General features: G+C 54.2%; 3 protein-coding genes and 1 non-coding gene across 4 annotated transcripts; 1 reads left to right on the top strand and 3 right to left on the bottom strand.

Moving 5' to 3' along the window:
* The first annotated feature begins 981 nt into the window (after positions 1-981).
* Positions 982-6835, top strand: J3D65DRAFT_658162 (uncharacterized protein). Its single transcript, XM_066802538.1, has 5 exons — positions 982-1184; positions 1243-1782; positions 1863-3485; positions 3605-3788; positions 3995-6835. Exons 2-5 carry the CDS (start codon positions 1273-1275, stop codon positions 6337-6339), a joined length of 4662 nt encoding a protein of 1553 aa, XP_066656406.1. The 5' UTR covers positions 982-1184; positions 1243-1272; the 3' UTR covers positions 6340-6835.
* Positions 6836-9937: 3102 nt separating this feature from the next.
* J3D65DRAFT_t63 lies at positions 9938-10019 on the bottom strand. Its single transcript has one exon. It is a non-coding gene; the product is annotated as a tRNA-Cys (tRNA).
* A 768-nt stretch (positions 10020-10787) lies between these two features.
* J3D65DRAFT_676728 (uncharacterized protein) lies at positions 10788-12389 on the bottom strand (the record flags this gene model as incomplete). Its single annotated transcript, XM_066803618.1, has 4 exons — positions 12327-12389; positions 12044-12267; positions 11499-11989; positions 10788-10817 (listed from the first exon to the last, which is right to left on the bottom strand). The coding sequence occupies exons 1-4, from the start codon at positions 12365-12367 to the stop codon at positions 10788-10790; spliced, it is 786 nt and encodes a 261-aa protein (XP_066656405.1). The 5' UTR covers positions 12368-12389.
* Positions 12390-13002: 613 nt separating this feature from the next.
* On the bottom strand, positions 13003-14392 carry J3D65DRAFT_342112 (uncharacterized protein). Its single transcript, XM_066795497.1, has one exon. It carries the CDS (start codon positions 14263-14265, stop codon positions 13486-13488), a length of 780 nt encoding a protein of 259 aa, XP_066656404.1. The 5' UTR covers positions 14266-14392; the 3' UTR covers positions 13003-13485.
* Between the last annotated feature and the right edge of the window lie 403 nt (positions 14393-14795).

Raw genomic sequence — 14795 nt, 5'->3', positions numbered from 1 at the left:
GTTGCTGAGGAACTCGTGAAGGCCTTGGTCTTGCTCCCCTTTTTGTAGAACATTTAGTTCTGGGGCGGTTGAGGCTAGAGATGATGGAATTAGAAGTATTGCGCAGGTATTTTAATGAGTTGCAAACATACAGACTGGCTCTCTTCAATCTTTGTCACGGTTGCCCTGTCGATCGTTGTTGCATTCCCGTGCTTACGTAGCATCGTGGACAGAAAAGATGGGCCGGGCGGTAAATAATCTCTGCGGGGTTTGCAATGGTGATAGACATGTGCCTGCACACTGAGCACAGCTTTTGTCCGCATGGGAGTTCCCACTCGCCGAGAGCTCCACACTGACGTCCTTCGCATGTGCCTCAGCTTGCAATCACCATGCCAGGCAGAGGATGACCCTCTCTGGGTAGGCATTGGCACGTTTGGCGGGTCTGATTGGCCTGGCCTGGCCTGCGTGTAGGGAGGCGGGTCAGATGTCCGTCTTCGTCAAAGTTGCATCTATCTGTATTGACTTCGCATCAGCCCAACGAGCCCGGTGCTTGAATCTCGCCATATGAACATACCCGGCATGGTGGAGATTTTGGCAATGTCGCGCGGTCTGCAACACAGAGAACAGCGGAATGTGTTGTCGAAGCGCAATCGCTATTGGCACGTCGTGAAAATGTTGATGTGGCGCCGCACGTATTGCGGGAGGAGAGGCAGAAAGAAGTGCAGCGAGCGCCGAGGCTGTTACCGCTTCGTGTGTCTGGATGGATGTCAGCGGCGAGGTCGCGTTTCGGGAAATGGGTGACTACGGAACACAGGGAGCAGCAAGAGTGAATGCCGTCATGGTCGCTGAGAATGGACGGCGCATGAGATCAAGAGGGTCGAGTACCGCGTGGGGGCGAGACAAAAGCGAGATGCTCGGTGGTCGACCGGGAGAGACAGCGGAGCCCGGCACTGTTTAACACGTCCGGGCCAGGGCGGTCCGCGCCGTGCCGTCGGCGCTTTTCTTAGCGGGTGACTCCACCGCAGTCCGCAGTCAGCCGCGCGCCCCGTTGTGCCGTCGACTGTCGTGTATGCATCGCATCGTTCAGGGCAACCGGGCAAGCCGACAACATGACGTCGAGAAGGCGGTGCACCGGATTTGGGTGACGTCGACCACGATGACGAAAGGCTTTTTTGGTTTTTGGTTTCTTTGTTCGTTGGTTTCTTGCAAGTGGCACCTTGCGCTTACAAACTGCGCTACATGCATTGGCTTACTGTGTTCCAGCGAAGTGCCAACGGTGGCTGAGGGAAAACAATGGAGACCAGGTACGGAATAAAATTATTCTGCCACTGGAGCCGCCTCAGATTTTTCGTCATACACGTGCGCCTCGGATGTCAACATCGGGGCCTACTTTCTGATTCATTCGTCTCCACTACCTACGCACCCGCACCCTGCGCCCCATGTGTGTTGGCCGACACTTCACACTCCAGATCATCTTCCAGCAGCTCTATTGCCCACGATCAAACCCGGCACTCGAGTCGGTCGATCTTCTCCGTAGTCAGTGCAATTGACAGAACACTCGCCGTCATTCGCCGTCCAACGTACCCCCACACATCAAAGTCCAGACACCCTGCGCGAACGTCATTATCAGCCAACCACTTCACCACTGCACCATCTCCTAGGAGCCCCGCATTGTCAACCACAGCCCGCATCTACCAAGGTATTCCAGATCACGTCCACCTCACATCCGCCGTCAGCCTCAGTATCGAGTGGCGGTCACATCACTTGAACGCCGCCCAGTCGACCACACCCGCATCTACCAAGGTATTCCAGATCACGTCCACCTCACATCCGCCGTCAGCCTCTGTATCGAGTGGCGGTCACATCACTTGAACGCCGCCCAGTCGACCACACCCGCATCTACCAAGTCTCTCAAGATCACGTCCACCTCACATCCACCGTCAACGTCGACGTTGGTTGGCAGTCACATCGCTCCAACGCGAATCTGGCAACCGAGCGCTCCTCGGAATATGAGCGGCAACATGATCAACAGTCTTACGAGCTACACGGTCTTTGATGAGAATGGCAACTACGAGTGCTTAGAGGAACCTTACATTTTCCCCCAGAAGGACCACGAACTTCGCCAACACGGCTATGACGTCGCGATCTTCCGCGAGCTCCACGAGTACGTGTACACCGGAGAGTGTCAGGTCGCAGACTGCGTCCTTGGACACGAAGATGAAATGAAAACACGCGCAGATGCGGAGGAAGCCATCAGAGTCAAGGCGCTCAAGGATGAAGCAGTATTGAAGCGGGAAAGAGAAGCACGGGCTCGGCCTGCGCCGAAAGTGTCATCTCAATGGGAAGACGTGAAGGAATACCTCGGCTCGCGCCGTCGCAGCACTCCAAAGCGCAAACCGAACACGGTCGCAGCGTCAAGATCTACGACTCCGAGACGAGCTCAGAAAGCAAGGAACGTGGTCACACACGATAGTCCCAAGAAAAGTCCCAAGAAAAGTGCTAGGAAGAAGACGAGTCCGAATAGCACCCTCGCTTCCACGACCAAGCAGCCCCATTCGCACGTTTCTGTCGAGGCAGAGGTCAGCGATGCTGGCAGCCAGGCAATCAAGTCTCCAGTCATCCTTGTCAATGAAGGAACAAAAAGGGAACTCGGCAATGGCACGGGCACAGTCGACAGCCATCCAAGCCACTTGGCAGAGGTCAGCGATACTGGCAGCCAGGCAATCGAGTCTTCAGTCATCCTTGTCGACGAGGGAACAAAAAAGGAACTCGGCAATGGCACGGGCACAGTCGACAGCCATCCAAGCCACTTGGCAGAGGTCAGCGATACTGGCAGCCAGGCAATCGAGTCTTCAGTCATCCTTGTCGACGAGGGAACAAAAAAGGAACTCGGCAATGGCACGGGCACAGTCGACAGCCATCCAAGCCACTTGGCAGAGGTCAGCGATACTGGCAGCCAGGCAATCGAGTCTTCAGTCATCCTTGTCGACGAGGGAACAAAAAAGGAACTCGGTGATGGCACGGGCACAGTCGACAGCCATCCAAGCCACTCGGCAGAAGATGCCACCGCAGCCACAGTCATTGATGCTGCACACAAGGGAGCATACTTCCCAATCGTCACCAAGGAGGCCAAAGAGAAGCTCAGCGGGCACGCGTCTCGAGTGGAAGAAGAGACTACCCTCGCTCCTTTCAATACAGAACAATCCACGGAGTCATGCAACGCCGTCAACCCCCAGGGAGACATCTCGCAGACCCACTCGGCCACACTCAAGAGGAAGCGGTCAGAGAGCGAGTCCGAGTCGACGGCAGAGAAGAGGTTGAAGCAAGGCCATTCAGCTCCACAGGTTGCTCCTTCACAGGTCGTCGATGGACCTTGCAACATTGACACCACGCATTACATGCGTCCGCGCAACGATACCCCGTCCGACGCAAGCTTCCACACGGTGGATGATGCTGACACGACCCACGAACAAACCGAACCGCGCGGCTGGATCCGAGGCTTCTTGGTAACGATGAGAGGAATGCTGATGCCGAGGCATTGATACGCAGGAGCATGACAAGCCCACTCGGGATTGAATATCGAGTCAGTTGCTCGACAAGGCATTGTGCTTCTACGAGTGAAAAGTCCATCTACCTCGTCTGCACCTACCCCCCGCCCACCTACACTCATCTGATTGATGTGGGTATCCAAAAGTTTTCAATTTTGCGTGTTTGCTTCGAGCTATGCCGCCATGGCTCGCATTGGATTTATCACCCCCGAAGTAGTCATTCGCGAAATGGCCGTCGGCGTCATAGCAATGGGCAAGCAAGTTCGTGAAGAGCGTCCTCGGATCGACACTCATGACAGCGCTCAGGACTGTCCACTCATCCATCCATTCTGACGACCTTCGCTACCGGCGAGGCTGAGCCCGAAATTAGGTGCAGCAATGGCGACGGCAACATCGGTTCAGGCATCGACTTGGGAGTCGGCACAACCACGCGCTCACAACTCCTGTATTATCGTCGAACTCCACAGCTACCGGAATCAGCAACTCCCTGAGTTCCTTTGTAACAGGCATTGGGGCCTCGACGACTGAGATCTCCAGCCTGCCTTCGAACAGTTTCTCTACTTCCCAATCTCTTACAGGCAGTATCACATCGATCTCAGGAAGCTCTACGTCATCTGGGCTTACTGGGTTCTTCTCGAGCACGGCCTCCCAGACGGAATCTATCTCGGAGATTTCGTCTGCTTCGTCTCTCCAGAGCGATGCAAGCTTGACCTCGAGTGGACTCAGCATCACGACTTCTCCTGGCAGCGCCTCGTCGGTTTCTGGCAGTGGTTTCCCAACCTTCTCTGTCACTTCCGGACCTGGTGTCAACGGAACGAACTCTACCGGTGCACCTTTCACATCCTCCATTCCCACTTCGTCCATCTCCTCCCTGGAAACCGGTTCCGCGTCTCTCCCATCAGGCTCTATCACGAGCGGGCTCGGCGGAACGACGATTTCAGGAAGCACGTCTTCTTTGCCATTCTCCTCAAGTGAAATTTCTTCAGGGTTGGCTTCCGTCGCAACATCCAACTCTTTGCCTTTCTCCCTATCGACAAGCAGTGATCTGTCGGCGTCTACTGGCATCAGCAGTTTTGTCAGTGGAAACTTCAGCTTCACGGGATCCCCTACAGGAGTTTCCACGCAATCATTTTCCAGCAGCGCCATCTCCAGCTCTCTGTCGGGCTCTGAAACTGCGAGTGGTATCTCCAACTCTTTGTCTGGCTCGCAATCGACGACCGGTGGCAACTCTGTTTCTACTGGGCTCGGCGGCAACGGCACGGCATCTTTCACCGGTCTTCCCTCGCAATCGGCGTCTGTCAGCGGCATATCAAACTCCTTGTCCGTCTCCCAGACAGCATCCACTGGTCTCGGCGGCAATGGCACGGCATCTTTCACTGGTCTTCCCTCACAATCGGCGTCCGTCAGTGGCGCATCGAACTCATTGTCCGTCTCTCAGACGGCATCGACTGGCCTCGGCGGCAATGGCACAGCATCTTTCACCGGTCTTCCCTCGCAATCGACGTCCATCAGTGGTGCATCGAACTCATTGTCTACTTCTCAGACTGCAAGCGGTATCACTGGCCTCAGCAGCGTTGGATCGGTGTCCTTCACGGGCGTTCCCTCTCAATCAGCTTCTGACAGTGGTGTATCGAGCCCTTTGTCCGCTTCTGGTTCGATAAGCGGAAGTCTCAGCGCTACGACAGCTGCATCGCTTACGGCCAGTGGCAGTGGGCTGGTTCCGACAGGGTCATCGTCGCTCTCGACTGGCTTAGGTGGAAACAGCAGTGTATCAATTACGACAGGGTCGATTACGGCCACGTCTCAAGGCCGACCAGTCATGAGCACGGCCACTGGACCGACCTACACTACTCCGCTGCCTGCTTTGGTCAATGCTCGTCGGTTGTACGCTCCGGCGGCTACTCAGCCATGCTTCCCTCCAACCAACTACACTGGCGCCAGCTTTGGCCGCTTTACTGGTGTCAATGACACGGTGAGTGGTCGGGCGGCCTGCGAGGGTGCTTGTACGGAACTGGGCAACTGCTTTGACGTCTACTACATCCACTACACGGGAGATGCCACCAATCCGCAGGGCTACTACGATTGCTACTACGGCGGCACCAACCCAGAGGACGTCGAGTGTGGCAACTGCACGATACCCATGCGCGTGCGCCGACAAATTCGGGGAGGCAGCAGCATCAGGGGTCGGCACGTCGTTGGGGCTCCTGATTCTGGACGAGCCTTCAACGCCGACCGCATTTTGCAAAAGATGGGCATCAAGGCTCCTGGCCTGGAGAAGAGGCAGAACCCCGAAATCGACTACGACAGCCCCAACGCCTGTGTGCGTGTGCCAGACTCTGCCGAATATGCGTTGAGAATCATTCCATCGGGAGACAGCACCGTGACGGCGCCGGCAACCACTGCTCCGCCGTCCATCATCACCAGCCGAATCACGGATTTGGTGACGGTGACGACGACTCAGACCATCACCATCACGTCGACACTGACGACCGGCGGCACGACGATAATCACGACCATCATCACGACGGTCTGTTCGACCGGCACCGTCTTGTCTGGAACTACATCATGGACCTCCAGCACGCCGGCATCAATTTCGGCGACGGCGACGGCGTCGGCAACGCTGTCCAACGGGTCCGCAGCAGTGTCCAACTCGGTTTCGAGCAGCGCAGGAGGCGGTTCTTTCACTGCATTGCCACTTTCTAGCACGACGGCATCAGTCTGCCCCACAGACGCCATCACTTCAGTGGAGACAGTGTGGGTGACACCAAGCCGGACGGCTGTGCCACGGATGTTCCGCGCGATCGCAGTTTAATTGAGGGATTCGTGTAGGGGAGGGACATGTAGACAATGGGCGGTTGGGAGAGGGATGATGGAGTTCCCGTAATGATCTTTTCTTTCTTTTTCATCTTGCATCAATCCGTTTTTTACTTTATTTCAGCATCGGAAAAGCCAAGGCACATGTATGGTTAGCGACGGACTCGGCTAGGACTTGTATGACCGGCATAATGAATGGTATGGATTCACTCGTTTATGAAACCAACGTATAACCACTGTGATAGGAGACGGCTCAAAATAATGGACTCGGCATGCATCAAGAAGGCAGACTCGGCGTGCATTCAGAGTACAAACTCGGTACTCATGAAGCAGACAAAGTCGACATGCGTCAAGATCTTTCTTCGTCTTTCTTTTGCGCAATCGCCTTGTTCGGCTTGCTTTCATGCCACCACATACAATGCATTGCCTCCTATTCCCAGTCGATTTCGCGTCGTCAACATAGATTGGCAAGTGCAATGCCGAGTAGCTTCGAGATGACCGACATGCCCGCGAATCGAGTCTCAATCCACGAAAGAAAGTCATTCGCGTGTCGTCCCAATTGGGTAATCTGGGTGCTCTTTCCTCCAGCTGGCGAGGTCTTGCAGTGGCCTTTATAAACGCCCCACTCTTCCCATTTCCTCCGCTCCTCAACACCAACCTTCCTCCATCTCCAATCCCATTCTTCACTTCATCTGACTTTGCTACTTGTACCTTGAACTTCTCCAAAGCCTACAATTTGGTCAACTGCTCGTCGCCGACACCCCTCTTGGACGTGGCGAAAGCACCACTGGACGGCATATACGTCGCTTTCGCATCTGAATCGACTGTCGACGAGACATCCGCTTCACTCTGTCCGACACCTTGTTGGCATCTGCTTGAAAACTTGACGGCATCCAACCAGAACCTCACCTTTCCGTCTCGAGTCAGTGCTCGATTCAAAGTTTTGCCACGCTCAGCCAGAACTTCATTTTCTTTCTTCTAATCAGCGCATGAACCACAGTTTTGCTGCGTCCACTCAAACTTGGCTCCGGTAGATAGTGCTTTCGGACGACAGTAGCGCTTCACCTCAGCACGGTTGATTGGCTCCCGGCAACAACACATCTACCACGTTTCTTGATCAGCGCCCGGCGACACTTCCACCTCCCATTGGCTGACATATCACTCACTCTTACTCGAAAATATTTACCGTCACCCAGCCAGAACCTCACTTTTCCACGCTTGATCAGTGCTTGACGCAAGTGTCTGCCGTGCGCCGACCAAAAGTTTCACACCAGCCAGAGAATCTCCGCCAATAGACCCAGCTTCACTCAATTTCTCAATTGATACTCTGGTCGACACAGCATCGATCATGCCCAACAGCCAAGTCGGCGTCAACCGAGGTCAAAGCAACTTCATGACCAACGAGCCAAACAATGGACCGGCTGTCACTCCTCGCAGCGGCCAAGCAGTCTCGCAAGCGCCCGATGTTTCCGAGGACGAAGTGAAACTGATACCTCTCGTCATTGCTACCAAGCAGTCTGACAAGTGCCAGTCTGCAACCATCGACGCAGCGACCAGGGCCAAAGTTGGCAACCGAGGAAAGAGGGCTGCGTCGCCGTATGCTGCAGCTGGAAACGAGCAGAAGCCACGCAAGCGCCAGCGCAAGGACTCTGCGGCTCACTCAGTGCCAAATGCATCCACAGCAAACGAAAATGACGTCTCCAGAGTTGCGTTTGATGGGGTAATCAGAAACGCTCTGCACTGGCCGATCGATCAGGCGGTCAAGCTCTTCACGTACATGGCTTCATACTTCCGTCAACCACTTCCTCCCGCCAATATGCGTGGCTGGCTCCAGAAGGACGATTCGACACTGCCCAAGTCCATCAAGAAAGAAGAATTGGACGACGAATGAATCAAGCCAAAAGCATTTGATGCACGCAGTAAGCCATCTGCGAGGCGGTGCTGCTGGCAGGGCAACATCTCCAACCAGACTACAAAGTCGGCAAACCATCACAGCCCATTGGTCGACTGTCACAGTTCGACGACACAACATTGCTGATTTCGATCTGAATTTACTGCTTACTGGGCTCATTGCTCGCCGTCAAATCAGTTTTCGCTTGGCTTTTAGCAAGATGTTTGCCCGAATGAACCCAAAAATCTCGGCCAAATGCGCCTTTTGCATTCCGACAACACGACAACCATGCAGTAAAATAGAACACCCACTGATGGCCGGCTAGGATTCCATGTTTACCGGAGCCCTCCACAGACGACTGGGATATCGACTGGTTTTTCTGCATCACCCGGTTTCCTTTCGACCATTTTCACCTTCTGCCGAGAATGCCAAATCTTTCACACCGACTGGCTTTTCCTTCACCAGAAGTTTGATCTTCGAGACTTCCATGATTTCGGACGTCGATGGCATATTTACCTCCTGATCAATGCTCTGCCGAGTGCTTTTGAGTGGCTGCTCCATGCGAGTCTTCCCCTCTGAGTTTGCCCTGAATTAGCTTGCTACTTCATCCCGGCAGTGCTTCTTCCGGATTCAGCAAAAGTTCTCCCTCACTACTCATTTCTGCCCACCACGACTTTTTCAGACAGCCCTCGCGGCACGGAAAAGACTTTCAATGCGCCGAGTCCAAAGCGACAAGCACTGGGAGCCCATCTCAGCAAACATTTCGATCGACATGATTTCTTCTGACTTCAACAAAAGTAAATCTGATCATTTGCTCTTGCATTCACACAACTTCAACTCGACAGAGAGCCTTCACACATCCTAGATGATGTGGAACTTTCTGGTCCCAACAAAAGTACTCCGATGGATATTCATGCATTTGCCCGGTTTCATTTCCTACTCTTCTTCTTTTCCCAGATAGCTGCTCAGACAAATCCAATTGACCTAGAAAAAAATTCTCATGCTGGCAGACCGTCGTCATGCCAGAAGAACTAGCTGCTTGTGCGGTGTCGCTCATAATCGTACTTGGCTGGATATCATTTGTTAGTGAAACGCTGTCCCATACTTTCGGAACTCTGACTCGGCGAACATGGTCTCTTTACTCGGCAGCATCATCTTCTGTCTACTGCTCAGCGAATTTTCTCCATAGCTCGACGAACATTGTCTCCAACTCAGCTGAATTCCGCCGCTTCCTCGGTACACATTGTCTTTAAAAGCAATGTCTCCCTCTACATGCACATAGTACCTTCCTAAGTAAAAGTTGTCTCTCACTCGACAAGCATATCTTGCAATTGGAGAATTCTTGCTGGGTGAACTTTGCAATCTTCGTCACTTGCTCGGCAAACATTTTGTCTTGATCAGTCCGAAGTCATTACTTGCTCGGCGAGCATTTTCTTAGGTGCTCAGCTGAATGTTGTCACTTGCTCGGCGCTCATTTTCTCTTGCTCAGTTGAATGTCTAATCGCACTCAGTTTGCTCAACTGACTGATATTTCTTACCCAGTGCATGGCTCGGGTTGGCATCAATCATCACGCACCGACCCCGCACGCACGCACAGCCCTCACGCCGCCTCCCTCTCGTCCCACGGATCAACTTACCTCGCTACCACTCAAGCAAAAGCAGGGACTTAGAGGGAAGCGACAGGCAAAAAGACAAAAGGGATCCTTATGTTGGCCAGGAATTGAACCTGGGACTTGCCGTGGATGCGACTGTTGCCACGACATGCGTTACCACTACACCACCAACACGTTTATGTGGGTCCGTTGTATGTGCGGTAATGGTTGCGTAAGCTTATAAAGGGCAGGCTGCGGCTGTCGCGACTGAGTGCTGCCTTGCCTTTTCGATACTCGTCTTGATTCATGCCGTATGCCGCGTTGAAAGCGTCGACTGCGTCGTCCAGCCATGTGTGACAGTCAATGAATCGGCGCATCTGGCTCAGTACATCCTATCCAGTGCGGAAATCGGTGAATCTCGCTCGGCGGCGCATCTGTCATTGGACTGTTACATGCAAAGCACACCGCGACGGAGACGATGCGCTGCGCAATAGGCATACGATAGAGGAAAGCATTAGCAGACTCAACTCTCATCACTATTGCTCGTACGAGTCAGGGGGCTCTGCATTGGCTGGCCCCCAACGAAGTGTGTTGGCTCTAGTACTTTTCTTCTGTCGGCCACTGCGTCCTGCATCAGCCAAACTCTCCTCCTGGGCCGCCGAATGTAGTCAGTGATATTTTGAGTTGATAGATTTAGCACTTTGACGATCTGACTGCCGAGCTCACACCATGTAGGACTCGCCGGCCACTTGAGTTCAAAGTGGCAGGTTCGCTGGTCGGTCGGCACAGCATGGCTGCACCCCAGGGCGATGTGCACAGACCGTGGTGGTGCGGCGACATCTCGACTCGCCCGTTGTGTCTTGTGCGTCACTCGACGTATCCACGTTGGAATGGCATCCTGTCGGATGGACCTCCGGCCAAGCCCCTTGCTCAAGGAATGTCACGATGCTTCAGTTCCCGTAACTAGTCGGCCACTTCGTGACGTTCGCGTTGCTGCAATATTAGTACGTTCGTAAAACTCACGAGCTCAAGCTGATTACCCTTTGACTGACTATGCGATTGTCGTGGGGCACAAATGTTTTCAGTAATTGGGTTTTAGTTCAGGCTGGACGAATCTTGAATGAAGGAGACAAAGAGGGTATCTAAAAGAGAGATTTCTGCTGCAGCTATCTTGACGTTCGTGTATGCATCGCCGTAAGGAACTGACGATCGTAAGGGCCGTGCTGCCAGTAAAGTCGGTCAAGGTGTGGTCGTTCTGTTGTTGAATTCTTCGGGCAATCTCTAGAGCCATTTTGTCAAACTGTTTTCACCTGAGCCGTTCCCATGCCAAATAGCTCGGCCATGAATGGTAGCAGCCTGGGGGAGAGAAACAGTCGTGTGCCAAGTATTTGTTGGGTCGTCTTGCAGCCTCTGTCACCACTAGCGGGAGGCTTGAAGAGGGAAAGGCGCAGCTGCTGCCGACTCAGCCAACCATGTCGGTTGTATCGAGAAAGGAATGGCCAGAAGGGCAGCCGATATCGTGGTGCTTCCAGCAAAATGTAGAGAAGGACATGCGTTCAAAGACGGGCAGATCAGCCGATCTGGAACGTGGATGTAATTCTCGTGGGGGAGGCGCCTCCAATGTTTGGACACACTCTCGCCTCCTGGTGCTCGAATGATTGCTCTTGGCCTGACCTCAGGAAGGAGCTCGAGCTTGCAAGATGCCTCCGCCGCCAGACAGAAGCACAACATGAGGTACGTGCGCCATTGCTGAAGTTCCTCACTCAAGCCTTTGGGGAGATTGGTCGGCGGCCTCATGATGACGTCAAAGTCAATGACCCAGATAAATTCACGGTACATTCCCCTGAGGAGCTCGAGACCACGTCTACGCCAAAGTGGAACCCAGATGCGGGCTTTCCTGTCGGCAACGGGGAGCCTTGTAATGTCCAGGCTGCTTTTCTTCGCCAAGTTTGACTTGTAAATGCTTTTGACCAGGTCGCGGATGTAGGTGAGAGTTTTGGCCTGCAATATCTCAACATCCCTTACGAATGATGCCTCAATCCAGACGGCCCTAAAAGAACGACCCGGGGCTTTGCGTAAGAGCTCCCGTATGTCCTCCCGCAAGACGTCGTGGCGGCGAAAATAGACAAGCGCGCAGAGAAGGCCCAGTCTCTGGGGTATATCTCCTGTAGAGATTCAATTGTCAGCAGGGCAATATGGACCCTTCTAGCTGCTCGTACCCGTGTAGTCATTGGCCCGAACGATTTCAAATTTTTCAACAGGGCGAGTCAAATTGTCCAGTTGACCTGATGGACCAGCAAGAAAGACTTCATGATTAGTAGGCGTGCCTTGAATAGGCGTTTCTCTGGGGATTCCATAATGTTCTGCATCGTCATCTTCCGTATCCGAGTCAATTTCACCGCGGGTGCGCTTGCGCAAAGTGCTGGCAGGGGCCGATTTCCCGCTAACCCATGTTAGCATTCTCGTGCCAGTTCACGCTGCTGTAGAGTGCGGGATTCTTACTCAGACCCGGTATTCTTCGGCATGCCTGGTGAAGAAGGCATGGCGATGGCAAGCAGTGCGCAGTGTGATGGTGAGGCTGTCGGGTGGGACACTGCTGGAGAGTTGTTGTAAGGGACCTGGTGGCAGAGCAAAGGTCCGGAGGGAAGTTTGGGGTGATGACTGCACAGAACCCAATCTCAGTGTCGCTTCGAGCCTCGCTCTTTCCCTCGATCTGTATGCATTAACAGAGACAGGTCTTAACGCTCCCACGCTCGCCACTTTTGACCATCCTTCGCAACCTCAATCCAAAAGCGCGCTGCCAAACACCTTCAACAACGAACCGAATGCTCGCCGAGCAAAAGAGTAAAAAACACGAAGCTGAAACGCTTACTGCCGCCCTCATCACCAAGGAAAGTCTGAGTACCAGCCTCACGGACTCGGGTTTCGTCCACCCCGTCTGGCCCAATCGCCCACGAACAACACTAGCTCTCTAGCCGTCCCGATGTCGCCTCACCGGCATCATTCGCATACTTCTTCCTCCCCATCGCCCTCAGATCCGTCAGTCTGTACCTACAGTACCGCCAAATCTGCTTACCCCTTACGTGTACTCACAGAACCACCACACGGCCTCCACAGAGCGGCCACTACCACGACCGCATCCCCGACGAACAACTCATCACCCTCCAACCGCCCTCCCTCCCTCCCTACCACCTGCCTACCTGCGACAAACAACCAAGCGGGCCGAACCGTCGCCAATTCCATCGCGCGCCTCGCCTCGCCTAACCAAACATGTCCGTCGCGGTCCATAGCGGGACGGGGAGCGGGCGCTAGACGGACGGGCGCTACGCGACGCGACGCTACGGCGCCGCCATGGACGTCCGTCCGCTCCCGCCCGCCCCCGCCCGCCCTTCCCGTCCATCCGTCCGTCCGTCGTTATGAGCAAGACGTATAGGGAGGGATGTGTGGATAAAGTGGCCAGTCCGCTTGACATGAGTGCGTGCCGCAAGGACAGCAAGAGGGAACAGGAGAACGGGTATAGAGCGCAAGGGCATTGAATGGATGGACGGATGGTACATACATACGTAGCCGCGCAGCGTATACAGCCCATTCGTTGCTCGTTGCTCGTTGCTCGTTGCCCTTTGAATCCCAGATACCTACAAACAAGACGGTGGTAGTGGTGTCATTTTAGGCATTTACGACGCGGCGGCACATGCCGTTCGCTGCTCTGCTGGCTCATTCCGGGCTTTTTTTTCCCTCGGTGCATTCCATGCTGCTCGTCCATTCCACGACGACGCAAAGTCTGGCTGCCTGGTCTACCACCCAACTGTAGACCCGAGCTTGACCTCGCCGGGCGCAAGCCGCGTGGAACGCCATGTCGCCACCGGCAAACACCGAGCATCGGCAGGTAGACGGGTAGACAGACAAGCAGACAAGCCCAAAGAAAACCCACAAAGAGCAGCAAGAGACGAAGAGGAGGAGGGAAGAAAGGAAGGGAAAAACGTTGTTCTCTATGGGTCCACATGGTATCATCCTCCCAAATTCGATCCGATCCGATCCAGTCTGATTCCCCGTCTTGCTGAACCAGCCCAACCATCCGTCCGTCCGCCCGTTGGTCAGGAATCTGTCCAGCGGCGTCCAGAGAAGACAAAGAAGAAAAGATCAAAAGGAGGAAGAGAAGCGTGCGGGACGCCAGTAGCGGTGCGAGAAAAAGCAGCGCTGGTCTGCTCGCGATGCGGGGCAAGCAGCGCAGATGAAGAAGGAGGCTCCAACCCGCTGTGACAAACGAAAAGGAGGAGGGGGAGTGTGAGACATGTGGCTGCGCCAATTCGAGCCCGTTTGCTCTGAGCAGCGCCAATAAGACGACGCAAAGCAGCTCTCCAGAGGCGCATTGTGCGTTGCCACGCGGACGGACGGAGGCTCCCGCCAAACAGGGGCAGCGATGAGGGAGAAGAAAAGACATTAAAGCCGGAGGCAGAGAAATGCAGACGAAAAAGGAAAGAGAGAGACGGTTGGGGGGTGAACGAAAAGGAAAAGAAGGAAGCCGCCACCGCGACCGACGCCCGACGGATGAAACTCTTGACCACCGCCAAACAATAAGCCAGAATGCAATGCAATGCCCGAAAGTAGATGTGGGGGAGAGAAAGAAGAAGAGAGCCTGTCCGACCGATCAACCAGATTTTGATTGATCAGCCAGTGACGACAGACATAAGAGGATCACCCAAACCGTCCACGCCGCGAACCCAATCCATTAGTCCTTGCCGACAATCCCCATGCCGAAAGCCCCTCCCCGGACCTGCCATTCTTGTCCAATATTCTTGATATGCGCTGCTGTATCGTTACGATATGCGAAAAAGCCCGTCCGCCTTCTACAGTCGGCATATAAAAACTGTTTGAGCCTCAAGTAGGAAAAAGGCGTTGTTGGTAGTTGCTCAATCCCAACTCCCCGCGGCCAGCGGCTCACTCTTGCTTCCCCTGGACAACTTGCCCCGC

The sequence above is a fragment of the Phyllosticta citribraziliensis genome (assembly GCF_038025025.1).
Source record: "Phyllosticta citribraziliensis strain CPC 17464 chromosome Unknown J3D65scaffold_5, whole genome shotgun sequence".
In the NCBI taxonomy this organism is placed as follows: domain Eukaryota; kingdom Fungi; phylum Ascomycota; class Dothideomycetes; order Botryosphaeriales; family Phyllostictaceae; genus Phyllosticta; species Phyllosticta citribraziliensis.
The sequence above is the reverse complement of the archived record's forward strand: the minus strand, read 5'-3'. Positions and strand labels throughout refer to the sequence as shown.